The sequence below is a fragment of the Trematomus bernacchii genome, unplaced genomic scaffold (assembly GCF_902827165.1).
Source record: "Trematomus bernacchii unplaced genomic scaffold, fTreBer1.1, whole genome shotgun sequence".
NCBI classification, from domain to species: domain Eukaryota; kingdom Metazoa; phylum Chordata; class Actinopteri; order Perciformes; family Nototheniidae; genus Trematomus; species Trematomus bernacchii.
Window position 1 is genome coordinate 657,670 of NW_022987562.1, and position 15,489 is coordinate 673,158.

Here is a 15,489-nt window from a genome sequence, read left to right on the forward strand (position 1 = left end):
GTACAGGTATTTGTGTTCAACATGTAAGAAGTAGAAAGTACAGGTATTTGAGTTCAAAATGTAAGAAGTAGAAAGTACAGGTATTTGTGTTCAACATGTAAGAAGTAGAAAGTACAGGTATTTGTGTTCAACATGTAAGAAGTAGAAAGTACAGGTATTTGTGTTCAAAATGTGAGAAGTAGAAAGTACAGGTATTTGTGTTCAACATGTAAGAAGTAGAAAGTACAGGTATTTGAGTTCAAAATGTAAGAAGTAGAAAGTACAGGTATTTGTGTTCAAAATGTAAGAAGTAGAAAGTACAGGTATTTGTGTTCAAAATGTAAGAAGTAGAAAGTACAGGTATTTGTGTTCAATATGTAAGAAGTAGAAAGTACAGGTATTTGGGTTCAACATGTAAGAAGTAGAAAGTACAGGTATTTGTGTTCAAAATGTAAGAAGTAGAAAGTACAGGTATTTGTGTTCAAAATGTAAGAAGTAGAAAGTACAGGTATTTGAGTTCAAAATGTAAGAAGTAGAAAGTACAGGTATTTGGGTTCAAAATGTAAGAAGTAAAAGTAAAAAGTCGTCAGAAAAATAAGTAGTGGAGTAAAGTACTGATACCAGAAAAATATACTTAAGTACAGTAACAAAGTATTTGTACTCCACTACTTCCCACCTCTGCCGAACCATAATAAGAAAGTAGAATAACTTAATTAGTTGCCATGAGCCCTTATACAAATATTGCTGTACTTGGTGTAGCAAGCATTACATTAATCATGATCAAAATGAAATAATTGTTAGGGGTTTGTATAATAAGGTGAGAATACAAGTTTGGTTTCGGCACATTTCAGGTGTTTGAATCTTACTCTTGAAGCTCTAAATGACCTGCCTCTCATACAGTATGTGAGTAAATGTCTGTTGTGTGTTCCTGATGCAGCGGTCGTATAAAGCACAACGATGTCGTCACATTGCTGCGAAGGATTCAGCCTCCTCTTGGTTTTGGAAAACTGTGTCCTCATCGTGTGTGCTGCAGAGTGAGTACACACAGCTGAACAGAAGGATCAGTGCTCTGTGATTGTCAAAGGGACCACGTAGTCGTACTTTTGAATACTGCAGGAGGTATTTACTAAAAGCAGTACCCTATAATAAGTTTAATTAAAAAAATTTAAATAAATTACATTTTATATTCAGTATTTCTATAGAGTGGCGAAGTCACGCCCATCTCCTTCCGGTCCATGGGACCTTATTTTGGAAAAATAATGTATTGAAGTCAATGGAGAGAGAAAACGTATCTTTCGATCCCGTTTGAATTGTGCCATGAATTACACATATGATGTTTGTCAATCTTAAAAAATAATTTCCATGTCAAAAAAGTCACAGTTTGTCGTAAAACTGTTGAAATATAAGACTATGAAAAATACGCAACTAGAAAGACTACAAATCCCAGAGTCGCGTAAGTGATGTCACAATTGTTTTCCTCCACTAAAATAGAGATAGCTAAGATAAGATAACGCCATATAGATAGAATCTATCTATATGGCGCTGGCTAAGATAAGATAACTTTAACAAGATGCCTGTGTGCTTAGTACCAGGTTGTTATTATACCAGCAATGGGTCTTGCTCGTTCTTTTGCTTCCCGTCTGATGAAAGGACCAGGAGTGGCTTGATCAAGTTAGCTACCTAGCTAGTAGCTAGCACGTTAGTTAGCATTACAGCCTTGTCATTTTTATTAGCCTTAACATGAAGTAACATTAAGTAACCCAAAATGTTAAACAGTAAGAGTAGTAGTCATATTTCGTGAACCCTTTGAAGAGTACTGTCACCTGTGTGGTCATTCTATAATACACAATGTAAGCCCGGGGGAGAAATGCTAACGCTAACGCTAGCGATCTTCTCTACTTCATGCTATCTGCACAAATGGTTGACATTAAACATTAAAACGACCAGGCAGTTCAGAGAGAATCAAAGGAAGGCAGGCAGGCAGCTTTGCATGACATTCTTCAGGACGTGTTTCATTGTGGTGATAGTGAGGGTAGTCAATCGTTGTGTTGACAAGACAGTAGTGACGGCCATCTTGGTGACGTGTGTTGTTGACCAGAGATGTAGTTCATTGAGCGTTTCACACAAACAAATGTGTTACTTCACAGTTTTACGACACATTTTTTTTTTTTTTGACTTGCAAAATTATCTTTTAAATTGACAAACATCATGTGTGTAATTCGTGGCACAATTCAAACGGGATCGAAAGATAATCTTTCTCTCTCCATTGACTTCAATACATAATTTTTCCGAAATAAGGTCCCATGGAGGTCCACCCGAAGGGGAGGGACTTCGCCACTCTATTCACAATGCAACAGCACAACATGGCCGCCACTCGGCAGAAAACAGGAGGAAGAAGGGGAAAAGAAGCCCATGTTCCTCACTAAAATGTTGGTGTTACTTATCGACATGATACAGTTGAATGCAACTAAACTACAGTTTTTTGCATACTAACAAAACATTGGTTTGCCAAGAATTTAATAATGGATTCTGAACATTTGAAATTATGCATTACATTTTTTTTTTACAAGGTTGTAAGACACTGATTCCTCAGCGCTGCAATGTTCATCTTTATTCAGCTTTATTTTTGCAATCACAAATCACTCTCACTGGTCAGGAAGTAGACAATGTACAGTATATGTTTAAAGGTCCCCTATTATACTGTTTTTCATCAATATATCACAGGTCTCAGATATATAGAGAGCCTGTCTCTGATTGGCTGAAACACCAAACAGATCATTGCAGCATCCCATAATCCCCTCTGTTTCAGCCCTGTTTCCAAAGTGCTGATTCTCTGTCTGTTACTTTAGATGAAAATAAGGAGCCCCTCCCCACGCCCCTCTGAGAGATATTTGGTTAAAAAGAACACAATGGTGCTCTCGGAGGAGATTCAGGTGATAAGGTGGGGGGGGGGGGGGTTACCTTGGTTGGTGATTGGCTAATGGTAACACAAGACAAGAAATCGTTATGACATCATAAAGTGGCCAAAATCTGATCAGCTCATTTTCAGACAGGTTTTTATATAAATGCATCAGGACAAAAAGAGAGGGAATCTTTGTTCCTGAAACTTTCAGAGTCTCTTTACACAGAGGGGACACATGTTGATGTAGAAGAGACATGAAGAAGAGGGGACACATGTTGATGTAGAAGAGACATGAACAAGTGGATTTTGAATAATAGGTGACCTTTAAAGGGGCTACATTATTAAAGAGTTTGAGATGAAATAAGATGTCCCTCTCCCTCTGGTCCTCTCAGAGACTGGTGACCATGAACGTCCCGCTGCACTCTGACGGGACGGTCACCTTCAGCGCCACGCTGTTCGCTCTCGTCAGAACTTCACTGAAGATCAAGACTGAAGGTCAGATCTCATGCACATACATGTACATTCAACCCATGCATGGCACCTGTATAAGTCACTTACACCTCTTTGTATCAGGTTGACGTTTCCTCTAAGCTTTCCTCCCTTCGTTCCCTTCAGGCCCCATCGACCAGCAGAACGAGGAGCTGAAGCTGATCATTAAAAAGCTGTGGAAACGCACCAAACCAAAGCTCATCGATGAAGTTATTCCCCCACCTAGAGGTACAACAAAAACCTACAGCTGCCTGACATCATGAGCACACTTCACTACAAATTATATTACACTTTGTGGAGAATTAACACGCATTTGAGAATAATCAAAAAAATATACTGTATGCCTTCCTCCTGGCCCTGCACATAATGAACTTGTTTTTGTGGTTCTCCTCAGGTGACGAGGTGACATGTGGGAAGTTTTACGCCAGCTTCCTGATTCAGGACTATTTCAAAAAGTTCCGTAAGAGAAAGGAGAGGGAGAGGAAAACCAAGAGGAAGGACAGGGCGGCTTCTCTGCAGGTGACTTTAAATATACTGCTTTCCCTTCAGATTCCCCCACAGACATATCAAAGTATTCTGAATCTTTGAATATGCAAACAGGTTTTTATTACTCCTAGACACTGTGTGTGTGTCTTTGAAGTTTCACATAATGTATGTCTAAGTTGCTGACTGGAACAAGATTAGCTGATTTCCACCTGATCCAAGAGGCTTTACAAATAGTTTATTTAACCGTCATTCAATTTGTTCTACCTAATAAAACGTTTGCAAAAAAATAAATAAAGTTGATTTAGATAAAATAAGAAAGCAGGGACGCGGGAAGTCAGTCAGAGTTGGGTGCGGTGGGTGCGGGGGGGCTGCTAGTGGAGGCGTGCTACACTGTAGGTGCGCCGCGTGATCTGCGTGTAGGGAGGGGCGGCCCTGTATAATAACGTAATTTGGTCTTTAGCAACAGCTTGTGAGAGCAGTGCATTCATCGGTGTGCGTTTTAATGCTGCCAGTTTGTTGACGGCCTGTGTGTTGATGGGACTTCTCATGCTCCCTAAATGTTCCCCCCTGCCTTTCGCCAGTTGTTAAACCCTGCTTTCACAAAACTCCCATCCCTGATCTTGTCTGCACTGACGAGCTTCTTTTCTATAGCAGAGCAACAGAAGCAGCACACCGCATTATCACTTTCTCTTATATAGTGAAGCTTTTTATAGACTGCTTTCACTAAAATGCTAACTTAAAAATAGTAACTCAAAATAAAACTTTTGTATTGATTTGTTTTGTGAACTTTTTGGCGTTGCAGTTACAACTCTCCGCCAACAGATGGGGGTGCTGCAGCCCCCTCAGCACCCCCCCCCCTGTAAGAAAGATAACTGAAATGAATCCCCTATTAAAATAAATGCTAGGCTTCACAGCATCAATAACAGTGAAACAAAGGATAAGGCAGGTAAGAGTTCACACAGGATAATATCAGAATAATAAGAATTCAAATGAGTAAAAACTGGTTTGCCATATTATGTATATGTTTTAAAATGTACGTCACAAAACCTACTGTCACCAGGATAAATAAAGCTATCTAATTCTGGTAAATATAGAAATAAAAACAAAAATGTGACGGCACTGGAGTGTGAACATGACCAGGGTTTTTTTAGAGAATTTTTAGAGAACACCTAAACCATAACATTGTCAATGTAATAACCAGCTTTTCTCTTTCTTGTACGTCATGTAAAGGTTTCGTGTACCTACTTACTGTATATTGTGTACTGTATGTCTTTGCTTTATTGTAACTAAAAGAAAAATTCTAAATACAGTATTGAAAAAATATGAATATGTGTGTCTCAGATGGGGCTGCGCTCGCTCCAGGATTTGGCTCCAGAGATTCGCATGGCGATGTCGTGCGACCTGGAGGAGGAGGAGGGGGTGGAGGGCGAGATGGGGCACAACGAGATCTTCCACAGCGAGCACGGGGACTCGGGGGCCTCCACGCCCCGCGACACGCCGCTGCCGCCCATCCACATGCTGGTGGAGCAGGTGACGGTACTCATGGAGAGCGAGCCCAGCGAGGCGGTGGTGACGGAGCAGGTGACGGGGCTGCTGGAGCACCACAAGCCGGGGTCCGAGCTGGCAGGACTGGAGGTGGTGACGGAGCAGCCGCCCTGGTCCGAGCCCCTCCCCGTCAGGTGGGTCTATAATTATGTTAGAAAAATCTCACTCGTCCCCGGCTTGAGCTTCAATCTCAGGATCCATGTATTTCTGATCCTCTCCAGAATGGAAGTAATCATCACACACAGAGCATCAACTAGTTCCTGAACAGTGTCCTTCACATGCTGATATCCAAGAGAGGGAGTTACACAGTCACAAGATGGAGGAATATAAAGCAGTATTCAATGTTTACTTCAGATTAGCTCCACGTCAGAAATGATCATGCTTGTCATATGTCTATCTCCATAGAGGCTGAATCATCATGTTCATCACATAGCTATCATATGCCTCAAACAGTCCTGATGCTCTTCTAGGTAATCACACATCCTGTCATGTACACAGATACAGTTGGGATACCTTTGTTATCACGTGTACTCTCATATTGGAAGAGTACATTCAGTATTTTCCCAACATCTAGTTTAGTTTAGTTTAGTTTAATTTATTTGTTTATAGTGTCGTGGACAGTCCCCATTGATCAACTGTCACAAAAAACAGTAAATGGGGCAGCTTTAGCCAACATTGCTAATTTCCAGCTGTTGTCGCCGGCCAGATGAGAATAGACACCTTTTTAAAATCACAATACATCAACAGCATTAGTATAGTATTCAGGTCCTTTTGTTACGTTACATGTTACTTGTTAGACGCTTTTATCCAAAGCGACTTACATACTCAATACTGTGGACAATCCCCACAGGAGCAATTTTGGGGTGAAGTGTCTCAGGGACACAACGACATGCTGACTGCAGTGGGGTTTGAACCTGTGCCCCCCTGATCCGAACACCAACGCACTATGCCACTGCACCACAGCGCCGGTCATTTTGTGCAGTCAAAAGTAGAAAAATATGGTGTTGAAATACTCCGTTATAAGTAGACGTCTTGAATTGGTCTGGTTAAGGAATGTTTTGTCTTAAGTGTACTGTAGGTCTTTGTGTTGGAACATATTATGACAATTGAGAATCAAAAATGTTGAACATAAAAAAATATTTAAAAACACAATATTAACAAAGTACAGAAGTTTAATCAAAAAAGTAAATACTCAAGTGCAAGAAAAAGTCCTACATTGAAAGAAATACTTGAGTAAATGTATTTACCTAAATAAAAGTATTGATTGTAAAGTAAAAGGTACTAAATATACTGAGGTACTGAGTTTCTCAGAAAAGCAGCCCTGTTTCCAGCTTTGTGACATACAGTACCTTAAATGTATATAAGATAAGATAAGATAAGAAGTACTTTATTGATCCCAATTTTGTAAATGTTTGTGTTGCAGTAGCATAAAAAGACATGGCATTGTACAATACAAATGAAAGAAATAAACAAGAAAGTAGAAGATATACATGTTGAATTACAAAATGTACAGTAACAAATATTGAGTAAATTAGTGGAGTAAATGTATATAGTTGCTCTCCCCCACTTATATATAGTCATAATGAGTTTTTCCTCTCTGTTCAGGGTGGTCACCATCACTGAGTATCCTCCTCCTGCTCTTCTCGGCTCTCCTCCTCCTCCTCTGGATTATCCTCCTCCTGCAGAGATTCCTCCGGTGGAGATTCCTCCTGCAGAGATTCCTCCGGTGGAGATTCCTCCTGCAGAGATTCCTCCGGTGGAGATTCCTCCTGCAGAGATTCTTCCGGTGGCTGTAGTTGAGGAGCCGGTGGTGGTGGAGGCTCCGGCTGAAGTACCTGAGCAGGTTCCCGTCAGTGAAGGAGAGCCAGCAGCTCCAGCACCAGTAGAAGGGTAAGAAATAAGAGAGAGGGAGGAGATAAACACATGTCATCAACAAATAAGTTCATGTATTCGCTTGCTTGCAGGCTTCACCCTAACCCTCTTAGTCTCCCTCATATTCGTACATGTCCTCTTCCAGTCTTTATGCTAAGCTAAGCTAAACTAACAGTTCCCTGACTTCAGCTTCATGCTTAACAGACAAGCATGAGCAGAGGCCCATCTCTTCATCTCACTCGTGGCAGAATAAGCTTCTTTCCCAATATCTCAAACTGTTCCTTTGCACTGGAAAAAACATGTTTATTTTGGAAAAGCGCTCTTCACCCCTTCTAAACTGTTATACTTAAAAGAATAGGAAAACATAGGTGAATCTTAGAAATCCATGGCTACTAACAAAAGATTGTTTAATCACTTCCTGCATGAGGCCGTAGATTTCTTTCTCTATCTCTATCAGGAGAAATCTTATCACAAACTTTGCAACAAAGCCAATTATTTCAATTTTTATGCTAAGCTAACAGTTTGAGCGTTGACAAATATCGAGTTGTATCTAAATCTATATCTAACTCTTAGCGGAATAAGTATATTTCCCCCAATGTATTTTTGAAAAAACGTAAGTTAACTATTTTGTATTGTCTACAGCTACGTGTATCCAGAACCGGTCCCTCCAGCAGAACCTGAGCCCGTCTACAATGATCCGAGCCTGCAGAGAGTGGACAGCGTCGGGGAGACACCGTACAGCGTTCCTGATGCTAACGGCTACGCTAACACTGACCCTAACAACTATGCTAACACTGACCCTAACAACTACGCTAACACTGACCCTAACAACCCTAACCCTAACACTGACCCTAACAACTACGTTAGCACTGATCCTAACAACTACGCTAACACTGACCCTAACAACTACGCTAACACTGACCCTAACAACTACGCTAACACTGACCCTAACAACTACGCTAACACTGATCCTAACAACTACGTTAGCACTGATCCTAACAACTACGCTAGCACTGATCCTAACAACTACGTTAGCACTGATCCTAACAACTACGCTAACACTGACACTAACAACTACGCTAATACTGCTGCTAACGGTTACTCTAACCCTGCTGCTAATGGTTACGCTCACCCTGCTGCTAGTGGTTACGCTAACCCTGCTGCTAACGGTTACGCAAACCCTGCTGGTAATGGTTACGCTCACCCTGCTGCTAGTGGTTACGCTAACCCTGCTGCTAACGGTTACGCAAACCCTGCTGGTAATGGTTACGCTCACCCTGCTGCTAGTGGTTACGCTAACCCTGCTGCTATCGGTTACGCAAACCCTGCTGGTAATGGTTACGCTAATGGCTATGCTAACAGTGGTAACGGTTATATTAGCGCCAACATGAACGGAGAGGCTGTCACAGTGAGCCCCACTTCCTACTCTTCTAACGGGTACAACGGGAATGGATACATCAGTAATAATGGTAGCATCGTTAGCGCTAACGGTTCAGGAAGCACGATGAACAGCGCTGGAAACGGCAGCATGATCAGCGGGTTCACCGGAAACGGATTCCACGGAAAGGAGAACGCATCCTCGTTTATCAGGAGACGCATTCTGCCTGCTCTACCAAAAGGTGACCCTTTAATTTGGGTCAGAGACCCCATTTTATTTAGGTAGATTAGTTTAGTTTTTATTGAATCTAATTTAGTTACGTTTAATTAAGTTAAGTTTAATTTATTTTTGTGGAATTTGGTTTCATTTAGTTTGTTTATTTTAACGTCATTCAGGACATATTTTGACCCTCTAATGGCCAGTGTTTGTTTGCTATATGATATGAAGAAGAATCACAGTCATGCATGCTGACATTTTCCCATAATCACCTGCTTTCTGTTTCAGGCCGTAAACCTTCCTTTAACGTGCAGTGTCTGCAGCCGCAGAGCAGCATGGACGACGTCCCCATCCCGGGGTACCATGGCAACATAGGCCCCCCCAGAGCCCAAATACAGGTACACACACACACACGTACCATGTAAAAAAAAAAACAGCCGATTTTACCATTATATATTTATTATTTTACGATTTTTTGCACACTCTCCACCTCTATAGAGTGGTGCAGGGATGACGTATTTTTGTAGGCCGACCCCAGAAATAAACTGCGCATGGGTTCCCTCGACAAAAAAGCAATGGGATTTCTCCATAGGATTTTGGAAAATAGCTCGAAATAAGGTCTGTGGAAACGAACCTGTTAGATAAATACACGTGTTGTTCAGCCGGATAATCTCCACATGTCTACCCTACTTTTATAATTTTCGAATCATAAATCTAGTCGCCAGAAGCAAAATGCTAACGTGATGCTATAAAGGAACTACAGCCGAGTACAGCAGCACGACTTCAACGTCACGCCAACTTAAGATCCATATTCAAACATACAGATTCAAAATGGTACAAGTTGAAGCATTTGTTTGAACAGTTTGCAGGAGGCAGGTACTTGCTTTCAAGCAGAACAGGGCAAACAAACTTAGAGGAGTGTTTACGTGTTCGGTGTAATGACGTACAACGACCTCGACAACTTCTGTAGTCCTATTCAGCCACTTGGTAACAACCATCGTTTTTCAGACACGTCAACTCTTCAGAAATCACCAGTGGGGTCACTGCTGATGGATTTAATGTCGTAGAACAAAACGTGATCCGTCTCTTCAATGTGTCTCAACCACAGACCTTAGTTCCAGCTATTTTCCAAAATCCTATGGAGAAATCCCATTGGCTCTGAGACGAGGGAACAGGAAGTGCTAAAATGCTGACTCACTTCCTGGTTTTAGGACGCGTCACTGCACCACTCTATTTGCTTGTATTTTAAGCATACTTAATTTAAAGATGAATGTGATTGATAGCATTTTATTTATTTACAGATATTGTGATAATATTGTTAGGCTTACTTTAATAACTTAAATTAACTTTTTTTCAAGATTCAAAAGCTTTATTTTGTAGTTTTATTTAGTTTAATTTAGTCTAGTCAACAATAAAACTATACGAATATTGCAAGAAACAGAAATGTATATAAAATGGTGCATACTTCCTCCTCTCCCGTCCTCAGAGCGTTCACAGTTTGGAGCGGACCGGCGCAATGTCCTCGGCCTCCTGGGTGAACACGGCGACCGCGGGGCCCCCCCCCCACCCGGGGATGATCGCCCCCTCTGGACGCCGAGGGAAGCTCATCTACACCCCGATGCTCCGGATGGACCAGGCCTCCGGACGCAGCCAGCCGATGTGGAGCGACGGCAGCGCCAGCCTCCCCGCCGCCTCCCGGGCCGCCGCAGGCTGGTACCCCAGTCAGACCCGGACCCTCGGCAGCGTCAGGATGCCCCCCGTCAGCCACAGGTACCTGGAGAAAGGGAGCGCAGACAGCCTGGTGGAGTCGGTGAGTAAAGGGGAAAATTCTTGATGAAACCCAAAGCAATATGTATTATGCAATATCAATATGAACAACATATTAACTATTTCAAAATACTTGGAACTCTCTCATGGGTTGGATGGGTTCAGAGTTTTCCTAGTTTATCTTTAAACAAGGACATTTGTATTCAAATGGCTGTAACTGTCATTTTTATAATGCTGATAAAATGTGCCGCTTGTGTATCTGTGAAATATGTAATTATTTTTTAAGCAATAATACTGGAAAACACAAAGAGGCTGCTGGAAGCTGGAACTTAAAAGGACTTTTGATAACAAATGATGTATAAAATGTAATGTTTGAATTTAGTAATACATACATATACTAATACTTATAAATTGGAATTAGCTCAATAATTACTTAACAAAACTAATTATTTTAGAAAGTAATGATAATACTTTCTCATTGTCCTCAGTCTGTAATTGCATATTATAATCAAATAAATAAAGGGGCAACATTTAGCATTTTAATTTGAGTGACTAACGCCATAGACGTGCATGTTTATGTTTGCATGATACAGAGAATTATAACCTAATCCCTGCCTGACTCCGTCCTTCCTCTCTCTATCTCACATCAGATCCTGATCTCCGAGGGTCTCGGCGTCTACGCCCGGGACCCGAAGTTCGTGAACTTTGCGAAGCGTGAGATCGCGGAGGCGTGTCACCTGAGTCTGGACGACATGGAGAGCGCGGCGTCCGACCTCATCGCCCGCGGAGCCAGCCAGTCCATCTCTCGCTTCGAGGACGAGCTGGCCGACGAGATGAACTGCGTGATCTCTTACTGAGGTCTGAAAAAAACCCGGCATTAACAGTGAGAGGAAGTAAGGAGAGAGGATCGTGAGGGGAGGAAGTGTTATTTAAACCTGCTGTGGAAAGAGAGAGAGAAACGTGTGCAAGACTGATGTGATTTTCTTTTTGTCTGAAGGTAAAATGTTGTGTTTTTGTTTGTAAATGCCAAAACACACACTAACACACCCCCTGATTTTAAGAGCAGTATGTGGCAGGACTGCGTTGTTTTGCTGCAGAAAACTGGACTTTTTTTTTTGCATTGTGTTGTCATTTTATACTGTACATGAACTGTTGTCCCTTTATACTCCTGTACAAACTGTAAAAATAGAAAATATGACATCAATAAAATGTTTATAATTTATTAAATGAATAACGATACGCGAGTGCCCAACAGCATTCGCTATTTTAGAGAAGTATTTAAATATATTAAACATATTGAATATCCTCTTTTAAGAAACATGAAAACTAATAGCAGCATTTGGGATTTTTGTGACTTTAAATAAAGCATCATGTTTTCTCAAATGATTGTTTTATTTTGTATTTATTATTGTAACATGTCACTAAAAAAGATTATTATTCGCCTAAAAAATATAGTGAAGTAGAAGTGGATGTAGCATTAAAGGTCCCATGTCATGGCCATTTATACTGATCATAATTCCATTGTTGAGGTCTACTAGAATAGATTTACATTGTTCAATGTTCCAAACTCACATTGGTTTCTCATACAGCATCTCTGTATAGTATGTGTATTCACTCTCTGTCCTACACGCCTTGTTGGAGCTCCTGCCCCCACCCCCCCCTCCCTATGAGCCCACTGTGCTCTGATGTGTGATTTTGTGTTACAATGGCGTTTGTTAGCAACCAGAAAATGACACCAGTAATGACAAACAGATGAGAATGCTGCGTGGGGTCTGGGTGCCGTGTTGGCGGGACGTTGCGGGGCTCGCTGCTCCGCCCTTTGAGGCTCGAGGAGCAGACAGTGTGAGCTGGGTTACTGGTGTCGTTTCCTGGTTGCTGCGTGGGGTCTGCGAGACAGCGAGACACGGCGAAACTCAGCCTGAACTCAGCCTGAGCACACACACTCGTAGCCTGGCTGTGAGTTTGTGTGTGTGCTCAGGCTGAGTTCAGGCTGAGAAATCCGCGGAGCTGCGGCTGAGAAAAGATAAGGCTGAGTGAGTGTTTCTCCGCGATCCCAACTCGTCTATTACCAACGTTCAGGGAGCTCGATGCAAGTCAATGGGACTCCCTGATAGTTGAAAATTGACACTAAAGGTCCCCCCACTGCGTTTGATAGTGACGCCAAGGGATCCTGGTGTGTGAGGAGCTCCACGGATTGGTCCACGTTACGTCACTTAGCCCCTTACGTCACTTAGCCCCTTACGTCACTTAGCCCCTTACGTCACTTGGTTCCCGGAAGAAAAAAATGGCGAGGCGTTCTGGGGCAGCATAGACAGGTATTTTCTGTGTTAGAGTTTTACTCGCTACAGGGTGTACTTTGAGGGTTTGTGACTCTGCAGACCGTTTACAAGCAGAAAAAGCTACATAACACACAAGGGGGGTAATAACCAGAAAAGCATGACATGGGACCTTTAAATACTTTAAAATTATTATTTATTTATTTTACCTTAAATGGCTCTAATACCGTCTTATTATTATTATTATTATTATTATTATTATTATTATTATTATTATTATTATTATTATTATTATTATAACTAATTATTTAATTTATTTATAATAAATATTATACCTTAAATGGCTCCAATACCATCTAATTATTATTATTATTAATAATTAATAATCATTTAATAATCATTTTAATTTAATTTATTATTTTGTTTTTTAATTTGTATTTTTACCCAACCTAAAATGGCTCTAATACACCCTCTTTCTACGGGTATACCTATATTTCAAACCATATTCGATGTAAATATTGCTATTTTTTTAATGTTATTATAGTTTTCTTAAAATAGTTGTTTATCAGTGTTTTAATTTTAATTGTATTTTTATGTATGCACAGAAAACACCAAGACAAATTCCTCGTATGTGTTAACGAGTAAGTTAAGTACAATATTTTCCAACGATATTCCCTGTGTTGTCTCCAATGTATGTTTTATTTTTCAGTTATTATTCTAACACGCCATTACTAACCGTACTTTAGCTGAGAGGTGTATTCTTCACTAATAACGGAGGTGGAAGTGAATTATATAATGAGCCATTAACGGAGCGGCAGATGGACAACATCTGGGTTTCACTTCCACTCTAAGACAAAATAGAATCATGCAAAAATAATCACCCGTCTGTGTCTGCTGTGTCATTTGTACAATGTTTGCATGAATGTAAAGAAAACTGAACTTCCACTAACTTGGTTTGTGCAGAATGATCCTACAAGAAGCAGAAATATATTATTCTAAATATGCTTAATGTGATCAGATTTAGCAAGTAACAAATTACTTTAAATGGGATTATGTTATAAGGATACAAAAAAGGGACAGTGTATTCCCTTTCTGATAACAAGAAGAAATCAGATTACTGCTACAATTTTGAAAATGGGGATTACTTGCCAGATTATATTGTTACTATACATTTTAAAATACAGAATGAAAGAGGTCCTATTCTGCTTATTGGTGGTTTCCCTTTCCTGTGGTGTGTTCTATAGGTTTGTGTGCATGTAAATGGTCTGCAAAGGCTAACATCCCTGTGGAACACCTCCATTGGACTCCTTTGTTTACTTCCTGAACATAGTGATACCATAGTGTAACACTTGCTCGGCTAGCGCTCCAACACATTGTACGTGATTGGCTAAGGGGCGGGATATCTCTAAGCGGTTGACCAATCACAACAGAGCTGGCCAGCTAACCAATCAGAGCAGACTGGGCTCTGGTTTCAGACAGAGGGTGAAAAGAGGTGCTGCAGCACAGGCAGTATGAGACAAATAAAGAGCTTTTTGAACATTAAAGCATGGAGACATGTCCCAGTAGAGACACTACATACTGATATACTGTACACCTGAACATCAGCAGTAGAGGACTCTTTAAAGTAGAGACACTACATACTGATATACACCTGAACATCAGCAGGAGAGGACTCTTTAAAGTAGAGACACTACATACTGATATACACCTGAACATCAGCAGGAGAGGACTCTTTAAAGTAGAGACACTACATACTGATATACACATCAGAGAGAGCACTCTTTATACACCTGAACATCAGCAGGAGAGCACTCTTTAAAGTAGAGACACAACATACTGATATACACCTGAACATCAGCAGGAGAGGACTCTTTAAAGTAGAGACACTACATACTGATATACACCTGAACATCAGCAGGAGAGGACTCTTTTAAAGTAGAGACACTACATACTGATATACACCTGAACATCAGCAGGAGAGGACTCTTTAAAGTAGAGACACTACATACTGATATACACCTGAACATCAGCAGGAGAGGACTCTTTAAAGTAGAGACACTACATACTGATATACACCTGAACATCAGCAGGAGAGGACTCTTTAAAGTAGAGACATTACATACTGATATACACCTGAACATCAGCAGGAGAGGACTCTTTAAAGTAGAGACACTACATACTGATATACACCTGAACATCAGCAGGAGAGGACTCTTTAAAGTAGAGACACTACATACTGATATACACCTGAACATCAGCAGGAGAGGACTCTTTAAAGTAGAGACACTACACACTGATATACACCTGAACATCAGCAGGAGAGGACTCTTTAAATATTAGGAAGCACATGCTAACACTTGTTTTAAAAGCATTAGGTGGACACCTGATTTGTTAATTAATGTATTAAACTAAAACAGCATTTTTAAGGCAGTGGTTAAATGTCAGTGCATTTACATTAATAGTAATCTGATTACTCCCATTTTATGTAACTGTAAGGGAACACAGTTTGTTTTGTATCCTGATTACATAAACCCTTTATATGTAATCCATTACTCCCAAAGCCTGCTGACTCAATTATT

The 15,489-nt window shown here is 40.7% G+C and overlaps 1 protein-coding gene across 1 annotated transcript in view; it reads left to right on the forward strand.

The window, feature by feature from the left end:
* Positions 1 to 11,491, forward strand: part of cacna1fa (calcium channel, voltage-dependent, L type, alpha 1F subunit a) — a 57,831-nt gene extending 46,340 nt beyond the window's left edge. The window contains exons 38-47 of the mRNA XM_034124143.1: positions 917 to 1,013; positions 3,274 to 3,376; positions 3,497 to 3,598; positions 3,765 to 3,889; positions 5,198 to 5,535; positions 7,007 to 7,291; positions 7,916 to 8,892; positions 9,156 to 9,265; positions 10,354 to 10,677; positions 11,285 to 11,491. Coding sequence (XP_033980034.1) covers positions 917 to 1,013; positions 3,274 to 3,376; positions 3,497 to 3,598; positions 3,765 to 3,889; positions 5,198 to 5,535; positions 7,007 to 7,291; positions 7,916 to 8,892; positions 9,156 to 9,265; positions 10,354 to 10,677; positions 11,285 to 11,491 — 2,668 coding nt within the window. The remainder of the gene's footprint in view (positions 1 to 916; positions 1,014 to 3,273; positions 3,377 to 3,496; positions 3,599 to 3,764; positions 3,890 to 5,197; positions 5,536 to 7,006; positions 7,292 to 7,915; positions 8,893 to 9,155; positions 9,266 to 10,353; positions 10,678 to 11,284) is intronic.
* Positions 11,492 to 15,489: the final 3,998 nt, after the last annotated feature.